The sequence below is a fragment of the Lissotriton helveticus genome, chromosome 12, assembly GCF_964261635.1.
Source record: "Lissotriton helveticus chromosome 12, aLisHel1.1, whole genome shotgun sequence".
NCBI lineage: Eukaryota > Metazoa > Chordata > Amphibia > Caudata > Salamandridae > Lissotriton > Lissotriton helveticus.
In genome coordinates, this window is record NC_136073.1 from 553,756,621 (window position 1) to 553,780,083 (window position 23,463).

The 23,463-nt window shown below is 43.2% G+C and overlaps 1 protein-coding gene across 1 annotated transcript in view; it reads right to left on the reverse strand.

Moving 5' to 3' along the window:
• The window catches only part of CPNE2 (copine 2), a 917,381-nt gene that overhangs the window by 371,652 nt on the left and 522,266 nt on the right, over positions 1–23,463 (reverse strand). Inside the window, exon 7 of the mRNA XM_078671428.1 lies at positions 15,156–15,245. Coding sequence (XP_078527554.1) covers positions 15,156–15,245 — 90 coding nt within the window. The remainder of the gene's footprint in view (positions 1–15,155; positions 15,246–23,463) is intronic.

The following is a 23,463-nucleotide window of genomic DNA, read 5'->3' on the forward strand; positions in this document are numbered from 1 at the left end:
TATTGAGAAACATATCTTGCAGTTGCACTTCAGGTTACATTACAGACAAATGTGATGTCAACAGTCACAGATTTGAATCACAATCGAGGCATATGGAACCTGGCTCTGCTTATGTGAGAAACCCAGCATGAGACATGGGGAGACGATTGCGGAGAGGGGGCAAGAGGGCAGAGGGGCGTCCTATACTGATTGGGGAGTGCTTGGAGACCAGGGGAGTTAGCCGGTAAGAAATCGTCGCCTCACGAACCAACTTCGGCGGCTGCTTCAGGCAAAACAACCTGTTGTTGAAGATAGGAGACGAGGGGATCTCAAATGTCAATCAGACGACAAGTGGTTGGCATCAATTCCCAGAATTTGGATAGCAGCGTCTGACAGCATGACACATCCTTGAGCCAAGCGCTAAGTTTGGGCACTGAGCGGCGACCCCAGCACAAGGAGACCCTGCGCCTAGTAAGGACGAGGAGCATTGCAATAAGTAGGCGGGAAGCATCCGGACAAAATTTCACAAAGCCAAGGAGACAAAGCAGTGGATCCGGCGCAACGGGTGTTGAGACAATATCTGTGATAGTGGCGCACACCTCGCGCCAGTAGGCGGAGACCTTCCGGCACAGCCAATCGAGGTGGGAGAAGTCTGCCGCAGGAGCTGAGCAGCGCAAGCATCCATCGCTAGGGACGAGGCCCATTTTATGAAGTTGTGCGGGGGAGTGATACAATCTGTGCAAATATTTAAAGTGTACGAGGCGTAAATGATAGTTCGGGGACAGACGTTTGATCTGATTACAGCAGTATAGCCAGTCCTCCCGGGAAAGATCAGCATCTAGGTCCGTGCTCCAGGCCTCTCGGGAGCAGTCTGTGGAGATGGCGGAGTCAGCAAGCAAGAGGGCATAGAGCTTGGTGACCAGTTTATGAGGGGAGGAGTAGAAGTAGAGAAAGTGAAGGCCGGCTATAGAGGGAGGAGGCTGGGGGAAAGAAGAATTAAGCTCCCTGCAGAGAGCCCTGAGCTGATAGAAGAGCAGAGTATCCATGGGACCGGAATCTGCCGCCAGAAAAAATAAAGCCCCGCTAGGGTACAGGTCGAACACTGTGGAGAGCCCCAAGCTTGTAGCACCCCGGTTGACTCATATCAACTATCTGAGTCTGTCATCTACCCTACTCTGGTGATATGAGCGGGTTTCCAGACCATCATCAATAACAGGCTTCAGTAGATAGCGGGGACGATATTATATACATTTCTACAGATGGGCCCTGCTGGGCTCTATGGGATTAAGTATAGCCCTGGGGCCAGTGACTCTCTTTCTTTTTTACATTCTGCATCGGCTTCCAGTATGATTGAGGGGGAGTTTAGTAAAGTAAGGTATAAACGTTCTTGTGTAGTCGGGTGGGTTTGGGGCATTGTACAATAGTGATCGTATGGAGAGGACCTTCGTCAATTAAGAACTAGTACAGCAACAATACTATATGTACTTGTTATTTATAATTTGTAGGATACATCAGTACATGGAGAATGACTGTAAACATAGAAGATTAGAAGAGTTCCTTGTACAAATCTCGACGTGACAATAAATTAAGCACAGGTATGTTGAGGTATTAAATATTTTATCTTAGTTTTAGCAAAACTCAATAGGGGAACAGCAGCTCATGCAACTTATGCTTTTTATTATCTCCCATCGCAGTTTTTTGTTGGTACCAGCGGGCATAAAACTACCTCCACAGTACCTTGTCTAATCCATTGAATTTTTAACTGAGTGGACGTAAAGAGAAGTCTTTGAAGTAGGTATACAATCGTATGAAAAATTGTTCACAATTTATGATGATAGAAGTGTAGCTGATAGCTTTGGCATTTTCTGCCCTTCTATTTACCAGATTTCCCCATTACGTACTCATCTTCAGTGGGCTTTATTTATGAGAGACCGCGGGAACCACGGATCCTACATTATCCGTGTAGCAAAGTCAGTTCATCTGGACTCTATTTCAGGTACTGTCATAGTCCATTAATATACACTTGGATAGTCTCATGTACTTAGTATTAACACATTTTATATTTAGAATAGGCAGTATTCATGACCCGTGCCCTATATGACCTAGTAAATAAGACCCTTTCTCTCTATAGGCCCACACCTTGACATTCATTGACCAGTCATCTATTAGAATCTAAATACAGAGAATAAGCCCATATGATATTAACTTTCAACAATGTATATAAAACTTAGTACATTCCACTGGTAGAGGTGTATAGCAGCGATCCTATCTGTAAGCATGGATTGGTTCGTTTATAGATTTCTATTACTATGAGTCCATGAACAGTAGTCATATGTAAATAATGTATATATTGTATAGATGAATATAGCAATTCAGTGAGAGATAAATATGTACTGTAAATATGTATAGCAATGTATGAATATGTATAATATTGTAATGTGAATTAAGTGAAAATGTATTGTTGGCTTAGCTAGACTGAAGTCTAACAGTGTAAGAGAAGTCCCTTAAGTAAACAAGTTATATATAGAGATGCATGTTATGTAAATAGTGAAACTAGTTAGACGTTGTCATTGAAAATTGAAGTACCAAATAATTGATTGAATTAATTCTCTATTTCATAGTAACCGCTACTGCGAAAAAAAATACAGAATTCCTGAGGAAGGCACACGCCGAAACGCGTTGAATGGGAATTTGGTTCTGTATTCGAAGAATTGTTTAATGAATTTGTGTATTTTGTTTGCACTTATATTTCATTCATTTACACAATCATACTTGCATGAAAAGTCACTTATTTTATGTTTGTAAAAAGAAAAAAAGATAAAAAAATATTCGAATACAACAGTGTCAAAAAAATAAAATAGAAGAATATATCATGAAAATATATGGTGGTAATTAGTCTACTTGTACAACGTCTAATTTTCTGGTTGTGAAATATGCACAAAACCCGGTGCCACATGTCAGTTTTCCTAAAGTATAGTTTCCTTGCTAGGGTTCATCCTTTTAGGCAGGGGCCCCTTTTCTTCCATAGATAGCATGTTTAACCATACCAGCCGTCTGCAGGGGGGGAATGTCAGATTGTGAGCAATGGGCATGGGATTTGTGGAGAGCATAACAAGCCAAATACTTCGCATTTTCATTAACTGTATTCATATTTATGAAATGTTGACATCCTAAAAATCAGGCCAGGGTCTGGTTCTTTTCAATCAATGCTGGTCACCTCAGACTCTATTCCATCTTCCCTTAGTGTCAATTATTGAAGTCTTGACAAAGGAGATTGTCTTTGTTCTTTCTTTTCATTACTACTTTTACATTGTGAAGATATTTACAACAAGAGCCACCATATCCATTAACTGTGACTACATCATGCCTCCTGCAACACCACATACTCCACTTATACTTCAGTTCAGTATTGCCAAAAGGCAAGTAGGTCCCACACAAAGGATAAACTCTGGTAAGCATGGGGAAGAAGCTTTATTCTTTATACCTTAGCCACAGCATAAACCAACTGTCACTTCAGAGTTTAACATGCTGGAAGAAGACAATTCTAGAACCTTGTGGTGCCAGTTCCCCTCTCTCTCGGGATTCCTGACTCATATTGAGCAGATGTTGTGCTATTTTACTTGCAACACTTTTATACATTTCCACTGGCAGACCGTTGGGGCCCGCTGTCTTCCCTGACTGGAGATACGCCAGGGCATCGGCAATCTCCTCCAACGTGAAATCCTGGTCGAGTGACTCCCTATCCCCCTCTCCCAGTGCCAGAAGACTGATTTCTTGAAGTAGCTCTGTGCAATCAGCAGCCGTTCGCTTGGTGAAAGAGGCATATAGCTCCTCATAATACTGTGCGAACACCTCTGCTATCTCCTCTCCTGTCTGATGCGTCGCCCCCTTTAGTGAGTTTATCTGAAGGACCCAACTACATTCCTTATCTCTTTTCTCTAACCATGCAATCATTTTGTTTGCTTTGTCGCCTGTGTCCCAAATCTTCAGCTGAGTTGCCAGTGCCTGTGCTCTTGCTTTTTGCTCCTCTAGGTTTCTCAGTTCCTTTTGCTTGTGTCGTAGGCGATGCTTTATGGACTCATCTGAGTCCCTCGCTTCCAAAACTTGATTCTACAGTTGTCTCACCTCTATCTCAAGCTCTACCGTCTCTCTGATCTGTTCTTTTTTGACAATACCTATTTGTGCTTGGATATAACCCCTTATCACAGGTTTGTATGCCTCCCTTAGGGTGGATACCCTCTCGACCGACCCTTCGTTTTCTTGAAAATATTGCTATGTTCGCTGCTGCACTTTTGTTGCAAATCCTTTGTTTTTGAAGTACCATGGCTCCAGTCTTGGGGCCAGGGCATTATTTTTAGCTGGACCCTGTATCTTTACTTCTAGTGGGTAGTGGGCCGAAAACCTTCGTGCTAGTTGGGAAGTATTATGAAATTGTCCTGCCTGACTTTTCATTGTGAATAATTAATCTATTCTAGAATGACTGTTGTGTCTGGAAGAGGTGTGTGTATATTGACGGTTTATTGGGTTATGTGTGCACCACAGGTCTATTATTCCCATCGCTGTTATGAATCCTTCCAAGGGTTCCCCTCCCCCAACCCTCGCTGCCGCTGATAATCTGTCTATCTGTGGGTCCATTACCGCATTCATGTCACCTCCCAATATCAACGTGCCCTGTGGCAATTCCAACAATATATCATATCTCCCAATGCTGGGAGGGTTTCCGAATGAAGCCTTGGCGATATATAGACAGAACATAGATTTATTATCCTTTCCTCCCATGCACCCGTTAGACCAACATATCTGCCTAAGTCATCACACCAGCTCCTACCTGGGAAAAAGGGGATCAATACCTTCGCCAATATACCCACCACTTTTGAAGTGGACGTAAAGTCTGCATGCACAATTAGTTTATAGCCCCAGCGATCCAAGGTTTTGCAGTTCTTTTCCTTCAAATGTGTCTCCTGGAGCAGTACCACATCCGGGGACTGTCGTCTCAGGTATTGCAGAACCAGGGTGCTTTTTATCTTACTGCCCAGTCCATTAACGTTCAACGTCAAAACTTTTATTGCCATAGAGAGACTCTATTATTGGTTTCAGGACGATTGCGACTGGGCCCAGAGCGGGCAGGTAGTTAATGGGTTGCTTCCCTATGTGTTCATGTCAAGCTATGCCAGTTGTACCAGGGTGTACATATAAAACAACAACAAAAACATTAACCCGCCCATCTTGAACTCCTAATACTCTGAATCTCCCCACCCTCCACCCTGCTGCACTGCTTCAAAGGTCTAAAACTACCCGCCACCCCAACCTGAAGAGAGCCTGTCACCCCCTAGTTACTTGCTTTGCGCCAGGGTAGGCTAAAAACCCCTGCTGGCTTTTACCTCTGTTGTCTAGCCCTCCAAACTCCATGCCTCTATCCCTTCTAGCAACCCCCGCCCCATCCCATCCAGGAAAACAACATGAGTCATAAATTAGCAAATCTGACCATACTTTGTCCGAATCGTCAATTCCTCTAGAGTGGTCTCAGTCGTCTTTTGATCTTTCCGTCCCAGGTCTTTCGCCCCAGTCTCTTTCCTCAGGACCGGTGTCTCGATGCCGGTCTCCGGCCCTGGGTGGCTTCTGTTTTACCACTCTCCACCCCTCCATCCACTCCCATGCTTCTTCAGGAATGGAGAAAAGCCAGAATTTACCTTCCACCACCACACTCAATCTGGCAGGATATAACATCATGTATTTAATGTTCTTACTCCATAGTTCCCGCGTCACCGCTTCAATGCTGCGTCGTAGCTACTGTGCTTGTAGAGTAAAGTCAGGGAAGAAACAAGTCATCGCATTTTCATGTGTTCGGTCCCCATGAGTCCTTGCAGCTTGTAAAATTGCATCCCGATCCCTGTAATTAAGAATCCTTGTGATAATTGTTTGTGGGAGCGCCCCTGGCCTCGGTTTTGGTATTGGGGCTCTATGTGCCCTCTCAATTGCGCAATAATTTGAGAGACGTACTGGGTACAGATGATTCAGTATGGGATCCTCCAGGAAGAGCTCAACGCTTGGCCCCTCCATTCTCTCAGGGACGCCTACCACACGTAAGTTGTTCCGTCTGGCGCACCCCTCCTGATCTTCAAGTCTCTTCGCCATCTCCCCTTGCCGCTGTTGGCGTAGTTTACTTTGATCTTCCATTGATTTGGTGGTGATTTATAACTGCAATATGTTGCCTTCCGCCGTCGTAACCTTTTCGGAGGTTTTGCGCAGGTCTGCTCTTAAAAGGTTAACTTCAACCGTTACTGTGTCTATTTTGGGTTCGAGAGTGTTCTTGAGATCAGTTATGGCCACCATGATAGCAGTCAGCGAGGGCTTCGGTGTCCCCATCTCCTCCGTGCAGTGCCGGTGGGGCCTCCACCAGTTGCTTCTAAAATGCGTATTTGTTTAGTTTATTTGTTTGAGTCATGGACTGCAGTTTTGGCTTCACCATTCCCTTTCTTTAGATGATGTGCAAACCACCTTTCGTGAACTAGGTCAATTGCAGTTCTCTCTTTTGTCCTCTGGGCCCCACTTGTCCTCCTCTTAGTGCGACTGACATGGTCCCCGGGGCCTCTCCCTCCTCAAAGACTGTATGAGCCCTGCACGTTCAGACTTTGCTCTCCCCGTCAATGCCTTAATGTTCTCCTGCAAAACAAACCATTGATGGATAGAATGCAGAACAATGTCATCAATTCACCACAGTACAAAGATCTGGGCCTAAATCCATAGTTTTTTGCTCACCATGCCACTCCAGGTTGGACCCAGCCATATGCAAATCAGTCTTGATCCTGCGCCCAAGGGGAACAGTCCAGCCCGAACTGCCATGCCAGGTCCTCCTTGGACTGGAAACAAGCATCCTAGAATCGGTTTCGGGTTTTCAGCCCTCATCAGCCAGTATAGCTTGACTCCAGTGGCATGGAGAGCACGGGACCCATGCCTGGGCATACTCGTCCCACTCGGGGTGACAAATGCAAAAAGAACAATTGATGGACAGAATGCAGAACAATGTCGGTCTGGACTGTTCCCATGAGGCACAGAGTCAAGACTAATTTGCATATGGCTGGGTCCAAACTGGGGTGGTGTAGTGGGCAAAAGAATGATGGATTTAACCCAGATCTCTTGACTGGAGGAGAATGTTTGAATCATTCATCATTCCACCCATCATTTGTTGCAGTTACACTTAATGTTCTCCTGGCCTTCAACCCTTGTTGGTTGCTTACTTCTCTGGGGTACCTGAACACTCGTAGTTAAGTAGGCAGAATGACCTCCTACCTCTTCTTAGGCCACCAACCATCCACGTATTTCCACCTGTGTGCCGTAAGCCACTGCCTTTATTCACTGTACTATCGCTGGTTTTGTCACTATTCCCCTGAGTCTCCTGTGGGGACCCTGCTTACAGCCCGAGCCTGGGGTCTCCAATGGGCCGCTACCGCTCGCCGAGGCCCAGACTACACAGTCAATTATGGTTCACAAGGGCTCTCACCCCCAGTCCCGCCACATCCAGATGAGGCGTTCTCCTTCTAATTGATTCCCGCTAGCTTACTGTGTGTCCAGGGGCACAACACCCCACTCTTCCTCTCTCCCAGGCCCGGCCACAGAGCTTACCCCTCGGGCTCCTCCCTTCGCTCCATTGCCAGCAACCGGGTCAGCTGTTGCTCTTTATGCCTTCGCCTCGGACATTGGGCCCAATCGCAGCACATGTTTCCACACTGGATCTACCGGTCCCTCTCCGAGCCTCCCTGAAGGCCCACACTGCCCACAAATCCGGGATCCGGCGCAGAGGGGAGCAGCTCACCCATGGTTTTTGCCGCCAATCCCATGGGCGACGTTCACTCCGCAGCTGCCGACGTCTCCTATGTCTTTTGTAGCACCTCTGATCGCCGCACTCATTGCAGTTGCTAACTTCATAGGCCCAGTTGGGAACACACACAGGGGGGCCGTCGCCGCCACAGGCACACTGGCCGCCTCCGACTCACAGCACTGCGATAACTACTCGATAAGCACGGTCTCTCAGGTTCGTACTTCGCGCTCTCTAGGCCTCTCCCTTTAAGGGCTCCTTTCGACATTTCCTGTTGTTTCAGGACCCCGTCGGCTCCTGTCGTAGGTCAGGGGGGTCTCCACTCGGGGCATAGATGTTTTCACCCCGTGCCTGGTCGGATTAAAGGGTGGATGTTGGGGCTAACGTTTCAGACAAGCCGGAGCTTCACACAATGCGGCCATTGCAGGCGTCTCCAAGCCACGCTCCCCGGCCTGAACTGATAAGCACTGACGACGGTATAATGATGGTACATACAGAATATCATATGCATAATTTCACAGGATAAATATATACAATATTATATAGAACAGACTGAGATAATTTAATATCCACAATCCACGACACAAGATGAGAAAAGAAAAAAAATTGATACTTGTTAGGAGCTTTGTAATGGTAAGGGCTAGTAGAACTGACTAAGTAATCTTTTAAGAAATGAATAAAACTCGTCATACGTCCACTGGATCTGATGTTGACATTGGTAATCTTACCATTGTATAATTTGGGCTTTCAACTTATATGTTCACTTTTCGATATGGCTGTTTTGCTCTTCTCTCTTGTATCATTATTTTGGCTAGATCAGACATGTCTTACTACACTCCTTAAGTTCCACGTCCTTCCATCCTGTGTCTTGACAGCATTCCGAAAGAGCTTAGTGATTTACAAGGGTTCAGTAAATTTGGACCTTTTCTTGTTGACAGTAGGGGCTTTAACTCTCACCCAACTACCTACTTTGAAATCTACCAAATTGGTCCTATGCAATTTATCAAATCTTTCCTTGCGGGCTGGTTGTAATTATAACATCATCCACCTTCACCCAACCCTTATGCCACTTCATCTACCCAGGTACTAGTCTTGAATTAGATTTTCTTCCCTTCAACAGCTCCAAAGGAGTCATCCTAGGTGACTGACGGGGGGATAGACAAAATTTTTCTAACTATTTTAATACCTCTTCCTTGCAGCACAACCCATTTAATCTTGCCAGCTAGATACCTTCTTTGAGTGTTTTATTAAACCTTTCTCCCACTCCATTGGTTTTTGGATGATACAGGGCACACAGTTTGTGTGTAATTCTATTACATTGCAAGAATTCTTCATTTCATTGGAGCAAAACTGGACCCCATTGTCTGACAAAATGGTGTTTGTCAGTCCTTCACGTATAAAAATCTCTACCAAAAACCTTATGACAGCCATGGTACTGAAGTCTGAGGAAAATATAATTTGCGCCCATCTCGAGTAGAGGTAAACTAATTCTAGATTGGAAGGGGAATGCCTCTCCACACACGTCCCAATAATATCTATTGCTACATCCTACCAAGGACCTTCTGGAAGGGGGTGACAACCCATGGGTGGAGTTTGTCATTTTAACCCCTTTGAGGCTGATGACGAGCTCAGCTCATCATAAGTGTTACCTGCCGTGCGCTCATGACGAGCTGAGCTCGTCATGAACCGTGGGGTTTTTAAAACTTCAGCGTGCAGCGGGAAAAACCGCCGCGCGCATGAGGTTAATACTTTGTTGCCGGTAGAACATGGCACACAGTTCCTTATTTCTCTATCTACTTGCACGTCCATACCTGGGCCTCAGAAATCTAGTCTTAATCTTTTTTTGGTTTTAGTGATACTGAGATGGCCTTCATGAGCAATTCCAATCAGCTTTCTCCTAAGAGTTTCTGGAGGGATCAAACTGGTACCCTATACAAGAATTCATCCTTCTTCGATAATTCTCCTTTTACCACCCAAAAAGATCTTATCTGCTCCTCATCTTTTCCTTTGTTATCTGAACCTTGAACCAATAGCTCTTGTATTCTACTTAAAACTGCATCAGCTTTCATCTCCTGTTCCTAGTCTTCCTCTTTAACAACCCCTTTGGTGATCACACAAACATTTTCTTTGGCTAAATCTAGGTCCTCAAAACTATTCTCACTGTCCATCTCTTCTTCTTTCATATCAGTAACTAATCTGGACAAACAATCTACAGCAACATTTCTCCCATCAAGAATATAATCTACTTCAAACGTATACCGTGGCAGGTTAACTATCCACCTCTTTATTCTGCTGAAAATTGCATCCAGTCCCATTTTTGTAAAAACCTCTTTAAGAGGCTTATGATCGGTTCTTACCTTGAACGCTGTCCCCCAAATAAAGTGCCTGAAGTTCTTAAGTGCACACTACTCTGAGGTTCGGTAATTCTCGAGTCTGACTTCATTTTGTTCTGTGCCACCATTTTTTGTTGCCTTCACGTAGGCCTGTAAAGGTAGCCTGGCGAACAAAGTGGCTTGGCCTTCTTAGTTCATGTATACATTAACTAGTTTTCTTTTTGACTCTGAAATGAACTGTAAGAAACTGACCTCTTCACCTGAAACTGACCTCGCAGAGCCAATTTCCCTGATCGATCTTTGTCTGAGATTGCCAATCAATGTTCAGGACATCGTTAACTTTTTAGTTTCCTTGCACATGCCTTATCTTGTTCAGCATCTGTTACTGTTTCTTTTTTTTATGTTTCTTCATTACATGGGTTATGCTTTCAATTATAGGTTTGTCCGGCGTGTGGAGATTGATTTTGGGACATTCCTAATAATTAACTTTTGGGTTGGGATACTGTAAATTGAGTTTTTGCTATGTGATACTTTCTTTGAAAATGTATCTTATTGGCTAGAATTTGGTGCAGTGGGTGTACATTTATAATGTGAATATTGGGTATAAAAGGAGACGTCTCGCCTTAGTAAAATGAGCAGTCTCCTGAGAATTTACACCGTGATGTATTTCTAGGATCACTGTTACTAGCTGCAGCTAATAAACTTGGTCTCTGACGCCATCCAGAAGTATTCCGTGTCTTTGAATACCAAGACAGGTGAACTCGAAGATCTTAGGCGTACCCCTGACGCTGCTGGGTTAAACCCCGGTTCTTCAACACTGCCAAAGCCTCCCTTTGATTACTGAATAACTAGTTTCAGTTTGTCTCAAAGCCCTTGAGGCAAATGCTAAAGACTCTTCACCATTTTCTTCTTCTTGTAGGAGTACTGCCCCTAATCCCTTTCAACTGGCATCCGTTGCCACTATTGTGTTTTTTTCCCGGGATACGTTTTGAAGTTTGGAGCAGAGGCCAAAACTTTCCGCACACCTACAAATTCATGTTCACAATATTCATCCCAAACAAAACATACTCTTTTCTTTAAGGTTTTGCATAGGGTAAGTTCTGCTAGCAAAAATACTAATGAATTTGCTATAAAACTCTATCATTCCTAGTAAGCTCCTGAGCTTGTCTTTGTTTTTCGGTGCTACCAATTTCAAAATGGTGATTGCTAGTTCTGCTTTGGGTTGTGTTCCTTGAGGAGTAATCTTGTGCCCTAGATCATTTGTTTCTGTACATATAAGTTTAAATTTAGTTTTTTTACAGTGAGGCCATAATCATTGAATTTTTGTAACACATGCCTAATCAGCTCATCATGTTGCAATTGTGTGTCCCTAACTATCAACACATCCTCTTGATAACAGAATACCCAAGGTATCCCCGAAAGTATGGATGACATCACCCTTTGAAAAAATGATATTGCCAATTCGAGGCCGAACAGCATACATTTGAATTTATATGCCCCCATGGTGTGATAAAATAAGTGAGTTCTTCGAAATCAGGGCTTAAGTGGATTTGATAATATACTTAGTCCAATCATGTTAAGTCCAATGTTGAGAAAAATTTAGCTCCTGCCCCCTTCATAACCATCTACGATATATTAGGTAATGGGAACTTGTCAACCACCACCTCTTTGTTGAGAGCTCTATGGTCCACAAAAATATGAATCTTCCCTTCAGCCTTTCTAGTGAACACAATTGGTGCCAACCATTCCGTTGCTTCAACAGGCTCTATTACACCCATACTGCTCAATTTCTCCAACTCTTCCCTCACTGCCTCATGCATGCTCAAAAGTAGATGTCTTACACTAGCAGACACTGGAATAGCTTTCTTTTTTAGTTTTGTTTTGTGAACATATTGTTTGAGACAACCTAGTTTACCAGGATATTCTTTTTCAAAGGTGGACATTTCATTCCCATTCTTTGTAACCTCTTGAACTAATATTTGTGGCTCAGCATTGGGATTAAGATAAACCCCTAGCCTTTTTGTGTTGGCCATCCCAAAAGTTTGTTCCCTTTACAAGAAACATATACTTTGCAGACAGTATATCTGTTTTTATATTCAACACTTGCAAAGAAATATCCCTTCATTGTTATGGATTGACCACCGTACCCACCGGGGCATATATCCATTTTGTTTAACTTCTAAGCTTTCGTTGAACACTTTATGGAAGACCTCTTCTAAAATTATTGTTAACCTTGAACATGAAACAAACATGACCTCCACTTTCTGGCCTTCAATTCTTATCAAGTCTTTGGGGTTACTTGAACCCCCATCAGTCTTCTGCAAATTTATCTCCTTCCACACCTCAGACATTACTCAAACACATACTCCTCTGCTGTTTCACACTCTTTTTGTGATCATTTTCCAAAGTGCTAATGCTCCATAATTGTACTGATCCTAGGTAGCAAGCGATCATCCAATCTTTTATGCATATTTCATATTATTTCTTTTGTCACGTTTTTAGTAGTGTTCCCACCTCTTCAACATACCATGATATTTCCTTTTCTTCCACATTTATTGATTACTGCTCTCAAAGCAGGACAGTCTTTGCTGTTCCGCCTATGTCCTATTTTCTCACACCTGTAACATTAGCCTTTGAACGTGCTTACACTATTTTTCTCTTTTGTTGCAGATCTACAGTTTACTACCTGCGCATCACTTTTCTCATCCCCCACTAGTCTTCTACTCTCCTTCCAGTCTGTGTCTTGTTTGATCTCTCGTACACACTTCGTCATGTGTTCCACTAGTTTTGCCACAATCAAAATATCATTCAAATGAAGGTTATCTTTCAGCCAGAGCTCTTTGAGTACTCTCTCAATGTCACAATTCAATTAAAATTGATCTGTGATGCGTTTGTCACACGTTGCTCTAACTTTACAAGTGAATGTCAATTTACATGACTCAAACATATACTCCTCTTCTGTTTCACCCTCTTTTTTTGATCATTTTACCAAAGTGGTAATGCTCCATTATTGTACTGATCCTAGGTAACAAGTGATTATCCAACTTGTTTATGCATATTTCATATTCATTTGATCCCTCGGCTTCATCAACACTAAGATCAGGTAGAAGTCCTAAAATCCTTGCCCTTTCACTCCTAGGCAGTGTAGAAGTAATGCTATATCCGTCTCCAGACCTAAATGTGGCTCACGTACTATGGAATAGTTCTGAAATACTTTTTTCCATTTTCACCATCTTACTGGTGGTTCACCGGGGGATTCTAAAAAGAATTGTGGGGGAGTGATATACTGCATTTTGTTCTTTTTACAATATGGCACTGAGATTACACTTTAAAAAACAAATTACACAATAACCGTGAGATATTTTGAATTGATGGATCCCTATAAATAAACCATGTGATATAAACAATTCTGTGCAGTATTGGTAAGTCCTACATGTATCGTTGACACCATGCAGACAAGTGAAATGCAAGTCAGTCTCAATGCATAAGTATTCCTTCTGTTCTTACTGAGGCTGCATTTATCAACTATGATGTTCAAAGAGAACCTTAGGTGGCGCTGCTTAACTTCACTTGCAAATAAAACGTGGATTCCAGGGACGAGTCAGTGATAAGGAAAAAAACGGAACTTCCTGCCAGCCCGAGGCAGAGCAATATCAGTTTCTGACCCCAAGCTAATGATAAGAAATGTGATTATTTTCTTTTCCCTATACCCAAAGTTCAGCAGACACCTGAGATGCTGCAGCTTTTCCACCTCGCATAGCAGGCAGTAACCACAACTTTAGACACGCCAAAGACCACTTCAGGAAAAGCTATCCTCTCTGGGATGATCGGAAGTCTTCTTGATGAGCACCACCAAATTTTCTTCCTTAAGAGAGTGTTGAGGTGTCCCCTACATATGCCATCCTCGACACCAGTGTCCAAAGTCAGGTAGGTTCCACACGAAGGATGAACTCTGGTAAGTATGAGAGAAGAAGCTTCATTCTGTACACCTAGGCCACAGCATAATCTAACTGTCACCTCAGAGTTCACATTCTGGAAGCAGTCCTTTCTAGAATCCGGCGGTGCCAAAATTCCACTGTTCTAGTCCTTTCCATAATAATAATAATCCACATTTGTATAGCGCACAATCACCCGTTAGGGTCTCTAGGCGCTGGGGGCCGTCGGGAAGATTAGGCAAGCTATTGCCCAGAGTCACATGGTGCTGGGCTAACCTGCCGCCGGAGCCGGGGATCGAACCGTGATCTCCAGATTCCAGCGTCAGTCGCCCTGGCCGCGGCGCCACACCTCCTCCCCACAGAGACAGTGTCAGCAGTGGCAAATACCACAAGTATTTTGTCCCACTCTCACACATTTTTTCCTTTGTCTGTCAAGAGCTTTTGGAAAGCCCGTTACTGATCACCCTCATTGGTCATACTGGATGTCAGGACCATGATTTTACAATCGTTCTATGAAGTAGAAACCCGTCTGTCACTCATGAGCTTCCCCTGCAAGTCTCTTCTCATGGTGCACAGTTGCACCCTGCCCAGTATCGTTCTTTACTATTATGTGATTTCCTCCTCTTCTGCATTCACATCCTATTCAGTATTTCGGGGTCCCTTTTGTGAATGGCAGTAAGTAAAGGCCTGATCACCATTTGTATAATATTACCAGTGGTAACTAGCCATTCAAAAAGATCCTGGAAAACAGGAATCCTCAATGTGTGAACCGCCGTGGTACAGTATTTCGGCAAATGATCAAGGAAAACAAACGTGACCTGTGATTACTCTTTATCCATGTTCTAGTTTCTATACCAGTTATGTTCCCTAAAGAGGGTTTGGTTGTATAGCACAACATACGGACAAAATGTATGCACTGATATAAAGAAGTGAATTTCATTTATTTTTAGCACTCTAATGCAAGAAAGTCAGTGCCATGATAAATTTACTTTGGTGTAAAGGTCCAACATTACATTTTTACAATAAATGATACAGTACATATAACCAGTACAACGTCACTACTGCTTGTTGAGCCCAATCATGTAACATTACCTTAATAACTTTGTCTATGTCTCCATCACACAGGGACACTAATGGCACAGTGAAAGGTTTCCAGACTGGATCTAGTGTATATTTGATTACCTGAGGAAAGAAAGATCACACAATAAAAACATTTAGCCTCAGTACTAAAGTAAGGAACAAAATATATAGAACAACATTAGGCTGGACTGCCACTTAGCACAGTTATTGTGGTTGCCTACAAAACTCCCAGGGAATGATTTACTTAGAAGAACTTTAGACTTAGGAGTCTTTTATGTCTGAAAATAACCTAACTTACTCCTATTCCTACATTTAATGCAATTCATAAAATATTGCATGATTGTTTGAAATGTCTCGTAAATGAGCAGGCGCCCCCCACGCCTAGGGGAGGGGCGCCCTTAGTAGCGCCACAGGGCTGAGCCTCCTCCAGGGACCTGAGAAGGGGGGCTGGTCATGGAAGGGCTGGCTGAGTGATGTCAACGGGAGGCGGTGCAGAGAAACTAAATGTAGCAGGTATTTAAGGCTGTGACCAGGGGGTTTTGTTCTCTTTGTCCCCTCAGACCACAGCAGAGCTACAGGAGCGTCGTCAACCACCCACCCACCCGGCAGAAGAGCAAGGCTTCACAGAGGCGGAGCGCTGACTGTTAACAACAAAGGGGGATGCACAACAACGGAGGTGCAGCCATTCGATGGACCCCAGAAAGGTGTAGATTCCTCATGTGCACTGGGTAGGCGGGGAGGAGGGACTTGCCTGCCGATAGTACTGAACTCTACTGCCCTAACCCACAATGTATGGACTGAGTAGAATCTTGGGGAGGCTGCCTGTGTTCAGGTACCCCGGTGGGCCAGTGCGTTATGCGGTGACCTGGATGTCAAGTAATGCAACTGTGGCGCATTGGGGCCTGCCGGCACAATGTGCACAGAGCAAACACAGCAGAGTGGGTGATTGGTGGGCCGAGATGGCCAAGTTCAAATGTACGGCCAAGTTCTAGTGTACGGCCGAGTTAAAAAGTTAAGGTCTAATGTCGTACCTAATTTCCTTACTGTTGGCTGTACCACATTGGGGACTGCAGGCACAATGTGCGCAGCAGATTGGAAGATTGGTGGGCCATTAGGGCCAAGTTCAAATGTACGGCCAATTTCTAGTGTACGGCCGAGTAAAAAAGTTAAAGTGTAATGTTGTATCTAATTTACTTACTGCCATTGGCAGGTTGATACAGGTAAAAGTGATGCTGTGAATAACTGTATATATCTAAGAAGGATACTTTTCTCTGGTAATGGTCTGTGGTGAATTACTTGGATTGATGTGAATAAAAAGGCGACGCCGTGGACAACATACCCTGATTCAGAGTGTTCTTGGGCGTAGCGGGCGGTAAGGTGATGGAATTTGGGGAGAAGGGAATGTCACGTTGTGCGCTTACTATGATCGTACAAAAAAGCGTTTCTTATGAATTTTTACGTTAGTGGGGTCATCCTAATTACATATAAAACAAAATAATTCACTATATAAATCTCCGGTCAAAGCAATGAAAATATCAATATATACAACACATGACTTGTGAGTCATGCAACAGAAATGTTACAGTCAGTTCAACAATCCGAGACTACATTCAAGTCCAAAAAACATTTGTCATCAAATTTCCACGCATGCTTGCTATTCAAATCCAGCAATACATTTGCACCGCCACTTAAAACATCAGTGATACATGAGCATATAGCCCAAAAATAATATCAAGCAAGTACATTCCAGGGATTCTAATATCAAAAAAGTTATTCCATATGCAACATACACAGGCATGCAAATGTAACAGTCTGAAATATCTTCCACAAGCATACATAAAATACTCATGAGTACACACACTATGCACTATGTGCATTTTATACATGCATGCATAAGATATGAAGCAAAGTTTAGTGAAACTGCTGTCTTAGGGACAAATGAGGTGCAACAATGTGAGTGGTCTGTCACAGTGAAATTCTTCAAATGTCCATCCCCACTGTTTAAGGGCGGTGTTGGGTGCGGTTGTTGCTATGTAATGGCAACAAATGGTTGGTACTGTTTGCATATTGGAACACACCACCAAGCTATAAACTTAATAAAATGTACAAAGACTTTATAACACATATCTGGTCACCTTAGCCACTGCTTAGTTAAAAGTGCAAATTGGTGGAGTAAGTGGGTCTGACTACGTTTAATGGAACTGCAATCAACCCTATTTTCTCAGGGTGTGTGGAAGAAGGTGTGTTGTGGACATTATTTCAGGGTCATAAAAATATTTAGGGCCTCATTACGATGTCGGTCGGAGACTCCTTGACCGGTTTCGGCGAGTCCGACCGACCGACCGATTATGATGTCTCGGAACACCGTTCGGTCGTACCCCCATTGACTTCTATGGGAGCCTGTGTTCTGACCGACAACACAGGCTCCCATTGAAACAAGTGTTTGAAATGCAATAGGTCTCGCATTAACGAGAGTTTAAGTTATTGGCAATGCAATACCTTAAACTATTGCAAATGTGAGACCTGGTGCATTGCAAATATGTGTTTTACTAGCACCCATGAAGCGCTTTCACATTTATGGCAGCCACGCCCCTTTCTTTATACAACCAGCGGCTAAAGAAAAGGGCATGTCCTAAATTAAAGTGAAACCGTGGCATGGGGGCTTTGACCAAGAAAAAAAAGCATCTGTTTTGTTAAGTTGAAAAAACGATGTTTTTTTTGGTAAAAGCGCCCATGCAGCGCTTTCACTTTCATGTCAGCTGCATACCTTTCTTTAGATGCAGTTTGTGTAAAGATAGGGGCGCGGCCTCCATAAATGTGAAAGCACCGCATGGGCGCTAGTTAACAAAATAAATAAATAAATAAAGGCAGCCGCTAAATGCAGGCTGCGCTGCTAAAATAAATACATTAAAAAACGTGCCCGCTATAGTTAAAGCGGACCACCATTAGTAAAAACTACAATAAAAGCGCGCAGCTGCTGCGAGGTAGTGGGTGGAATAGGGGAAGAGCATTAAATAAAATAGTGCTCACCGACCTTTAAAGCAGACCATGTAACAACACCAGTAAAAGGTCCAGTCATTATGGGAGGTAACAAATACAGACAAGGCGGTACCAAGCAGGGACTAACAAGCCTAATAACCACTTGGAAGCCAGAAATTATGAAGGACAATGACACAAGCCAATTTATAATATGGGCGGAGAGTGGGTGGGGCTTCAAAAGGCATACGCAAAGACTGCATGCCTTGCAGCAGCACACACACTGCCCAGGCTCGACCTAAAAAGGGGTGGTTCCAGAAAACCTTACACCTTGTCGCAGGTACCCAATGGTTACCTTTTATAATCAAAGAGATTCTATCAAAAAAGTGAAAAAGTGATGATATTTATATTGATTTTGATTTTTCTAACGAACGTGCTAGGCTCTCTCTTAAAGGTGGAAAGACCAGAGCGCAATGTGCTTTTTAAAATACCCCTCACACACTAAAAAAATCCAATAGTGTCATGCTTCATCATAGGGGTCTTCCCGCCCCTATAACGGGACGGGGCGTGCTACGACCAAGCGAATACGCGGGAGCACTTATATTGTGACAGTGGCTATGTGTAAGTGCACAGGTGTCAGTGAAAGTGTAGGGACCTCAAAAAAGTGGTTTATAAAAAGTTTAAAAATTCCCTGGCATAGTAGAAAAAAAATGTTTTATTCACTTCTCTAGCTGGGAACATTAAGAAGGGGTTGTGAGGTAGAGCAATAGCTAACTACCTAGTCGACATGTTTCGTAAGCAGTCCCCTACTGCTTACTCATCAGGACCAAAAAACGATCCCTACTAGAATATACTCAGTTCTACAGAGATATGCCTACTGTCCTACAAACAGCACAGCAAAAATAAGCTGACTGTTTGCGCTTCGGGGCATGAGTTGGCCCAGTGAAGCAAAAATAATACAAATAGTACCAAAAAAGGACCTATTATGGTCTCTGTGGAGAAAAAGGAAAAAGAGAGAAAAGCAACACATATGCGTAAGTTTACATCGCAATCCAATGATAAGTACAGACAATTAGTTGTGTACCAGCATGCCTTATATGTCAAAAGGCAATAATACCCCTAAATACATTGAAATGTGGAAGAATATTGCATTAGTTGAAACCAGCATTCTGTAGCTGGTTATGAACAGGGACCTCAAACTGCTCGGTTCCACTGTCATCTCATCATACACACACACAATCACGACTCAATGCATTACCAGTGAACAAGCAATTTAAAGGTAGGAAGGGACCTCCTTCACCTTTGGTTTCTTAGAGAATGAATACAAGAAAACGCTAGCCGTTTTTTGAAACTTTGTTAATACTACAATACGTACACTTTTCAGTTAATTTCAATGCCCCATGAGCTTGCAGGCGAGGGGTGTTCTCCGCGGTTACTGTAAAAACAAAACCGCACCTTGGTTTACTAGTGTCGTGTATTTCTATAGGTCCTGAATCGATCCCCCTATTCCTGACCCTATTCTGGTTAAACTAACTATCAAGTTAACTAACAGTCAGCCCATGAGGCAAGAAATCCCCCATGATGCAGATACCGTTATCTGACGCAGTCACACTACGGCACAGGAACGTGTTATCTGATTAGGTCATAACGCTTGAGATCTAATTAGACAAGCGACATTCCTCCAGCCCCTGATAAGGCATACGACGTTCTCATAACAAATCAAACCTATGACAACCTGGAAAATCCGTGCGGCCATTGTTTTGATTTCACAGAGAACTTTTGCAAAAGAATGTGCTAACGAGCAAGTTGTATGACATCTTTATTGACGTACCTATGTCCATCCTTACGTCAATCTCGGCACCTTTAAGGTATAAATATTGCCGACCTTGCCCTATGCAAACACACGCGTGGTGACAAGACGGAGCAGCCATACTTGCCGAAGCCGAGAGCAGAAGCAGACCCCGCAGGCAGCAGCCCCGCCTTCCTGACGCGCTGAGAGACGCGCTGCTATCTCAAGCCGAGAGACCCAGCACCGGCGCTTCTGGGCAGCCCTCGCAGGCAGCCTGGAATATCGAGAGCAGAGAAAGAGATACCATTCCTCATTCATCCTAAATTCCAGGTACAGAACTGAATAACCCCTCACAGAGAATTCTTTAGTTATTCACTTGGCAAAAACAAACTTAACTTAAACTGTAACTTTCTATTCCCGCCCACGCATTAGACTTAGGTCAGGTACACGGGGTAGGCGTATTTAGAAACACCAGTTGAGTACGTTTAGTCAAATGTATATGTGTATGTAAATATATTTTAATCATTTTAAACATCATATGGCTCAGAAACCATATCAATGTTTTTACAGTATTATTTTATACTATTGCTTCTAATGTATGCACTTTACTTAACTATAAGTATTGCAATAATATCGATCCATTTCTCTTGTACGAGAAAAGAGACTGATCAATAAATAACATCTTTTATTGAACACGCCCGTCTCTTCCTTTTCTCTACATTATGATGAGACTAAGAATGCACGTACTGACTGAGTAAAATAATTGCCTTGTGCTCACACGACTCTTGAGATTGACTCTTGATTAGGGGAGAGCAAAGTTGTCATGTTCTATGGTTGTCAGAAACTAAATCCCTTCTTGTCTAATCAGGGGAGTTAATCCTTCCTTGAACATTCGAGAAAGTTTCTAGCGAACTCTGAGCTTAGCTGGCAAACCCAAAAATTAAGTCTAGTATCGACAGTAGTAGACCTAGTTAACGTCTGGCCTAGGCCTTTACTGCTGTAGGTACTATTCCAATGCGCAGAGCCTATTGGGAAAATAGGAGCTACACTACATGGCGCCCAACGCGTTTGGAAAGGGCGATAAAACTAACGTAAGACATTTAGAGTAACTCAGTCGTGCTTTCTCACTCAGACCCCTTTTCCCAAATACTCCAAAGACGTCTGGAGTGGGTGAAAGGTTATTATATCCTCCAAAACCTCGCAGGAGGGAACTCCTATGTATGGTTTTTGGTCTAGTCAACGTTGAAGGATAAAACAGTTCCAGAATATTGTGCATCTAATCTCTGTTTCCATAAGAAACCTGATCTGCAAATAAAAATAATACCATCCTGTCAGTAAAATGGGAGACAGTGATGGAGAAAGAGAGGCAATTAGATTAGCTACTGAAATAGCAGATGCTGATGCTACCATGCAAGCAGCAGACGCGGATATAATACTCATTCCGGTCATTAAAAGGAGATCTATAACCTTAAAACTTATAGAAAATGGACTGACACCTAGAGGTGGCACAGTCATATTCGTAATTGAGGCACACGAATATCGGCAGACAGAGGTATACTATACATGGATACATTTTCCAGCAGCAAATGCTGTAACAAAGTACTTCCACTATTACAAAGTAGAGGAACCTCCTGAAACGTACACTCCTTTCGAGGAGGTGGAAGTACCACTCAAATTCCAAGAGCATTTGCTCTTATTTGATGGCGCCCTAATACATAACAATCACATTACAAGGCTCGGTCCTTTAAGAAGACCAGGAGCAACGTGGCCGGTCTTAGCCGGATACACACCACATCCAGACATCGAAAGAATGCCTGCAGCAGAGCTGTTAATACAGCTAAAACAACTACTAAAAATTCACAGACAATTAGTTCAGTATGTAATGCGGACTTCAACAATTCAGCCAGCGATTAAACTTCCACAGCTGACCCCTCACCAGGGGAACACAAATAAAATTACACCACAGAACATCCAATCCTGCCTAGGTAAAGTTCCAGCTAAACGGGAACAGATACCATTCTGGTTGGCACAGAAAATTACCCAAATAGAGGCGGTGTTTCCCGACACCACCCCGCTGGAAAAACACAGGATTCTGACTATATGTCTCCCAATGGGAATCGCACCACACATTGAGGACTGTGACACTTGGGGTACAGTCTTTGCTTCCATCTATACAAAAACGCACGGTGTTCCATCCATTTCGGTAATACCAGATGTGCTTAAACAAATTCAGGATGAATACGGTCCAGAACCTGCTTTAACTCTTGGTATGAAATTACTGAAAGACTTCAAGCAGGTCTCGGCTATATTACTAGCCAACATAAAGGGTGAAGCAGCAAACGTGGCGATCCGCCAGAGGTTAAAAGAGACAGATATAGCAGACCAACCAGCTGAAATTGCCAGAATCATAGAAAAATCCTATGAAGAACTAGGCAGAGATAGTCTAGGTGGAATACCAGTAAAACCGCAACTGACTACAAGTCCAGAAAAAATGTTTTTTAATAATAATAATAATTCACCAAAAAAGAACTGGGATAGGAACAAACAATCCAATCCTAAAGAAAAGAAATTCCAGTCCAGAGGAAGGTCTCCTAGGCGAAGAGAGAAATCTCCAAACCCGAGACAAATGTCACCCCAGAGTGAACCCTCTGGGAATAGATATAACCTTAGAAATAGGGATAATATTAAAAAACCTGATAGATATCAAGACATTGATACACGTCCCTCTCAATCTTTTCAGAATTCCTCGCAGAAATCGGAAAGAAGAGGACGATCAGAAGAGCACGCCAAGTCCAAAGACAAGGAACCTGCTCAACTGAAAAAGAAATCACAATTTCCAAAAAAGAAGGTAGCCAGTATCAAGGTAGTTAACAATGCCGAGAATACTGAGGACACAACTGAAAAACGGAGAGTGGGCTCAGACAATGCTAGACAGCGCAGCAGAGGTGAGCATAGCTCGCAAAGTCCTTATGAATCATCTGGAGACAGTGGACACGAATGAATACCTTCAAGTGGAAACTGCAGATACCAGAGTTAGCAAGCCCCACAAAATATACGAGATAACATTACGTATAGAGGGAGATAAGACTAGGAAAATAAGGGGACTATTTTGGGATAACCTATCCAAGGGCTATGACATCCTTCTAGCTGAAAAAGACTGGCCACCAGAGTTTGTCAGGGAGTGCCCTCATGGCGAAGAAGTAATTATGCCTGCCTTCTCGAATCAAATACCGATTCATAAAAAATACACACTTGCTAGAAAGTGGGCAGTGGCCTTAGCACCTGCTTTATACAAAAATCATGTAGGATGGGATGAGGACTCTCCTCCTCACAAAATCCAGCTAAAATCACAACCAACTGCACAAAGGCAGTACCCAATTAAGCAAGAAGCTAAAAAACAAGTAAATGAAATACTAGATCAGCTAGAATACCAGGGGGTGATTGAAACTTGCACCTCACAAATGAACAATCCTTTGTTTCCGGTCTCCAAACCAGACAATTCATACCGTCTAGTTTTGGATTACCGACACCTTAACACATGTTGCAAAACTTTTG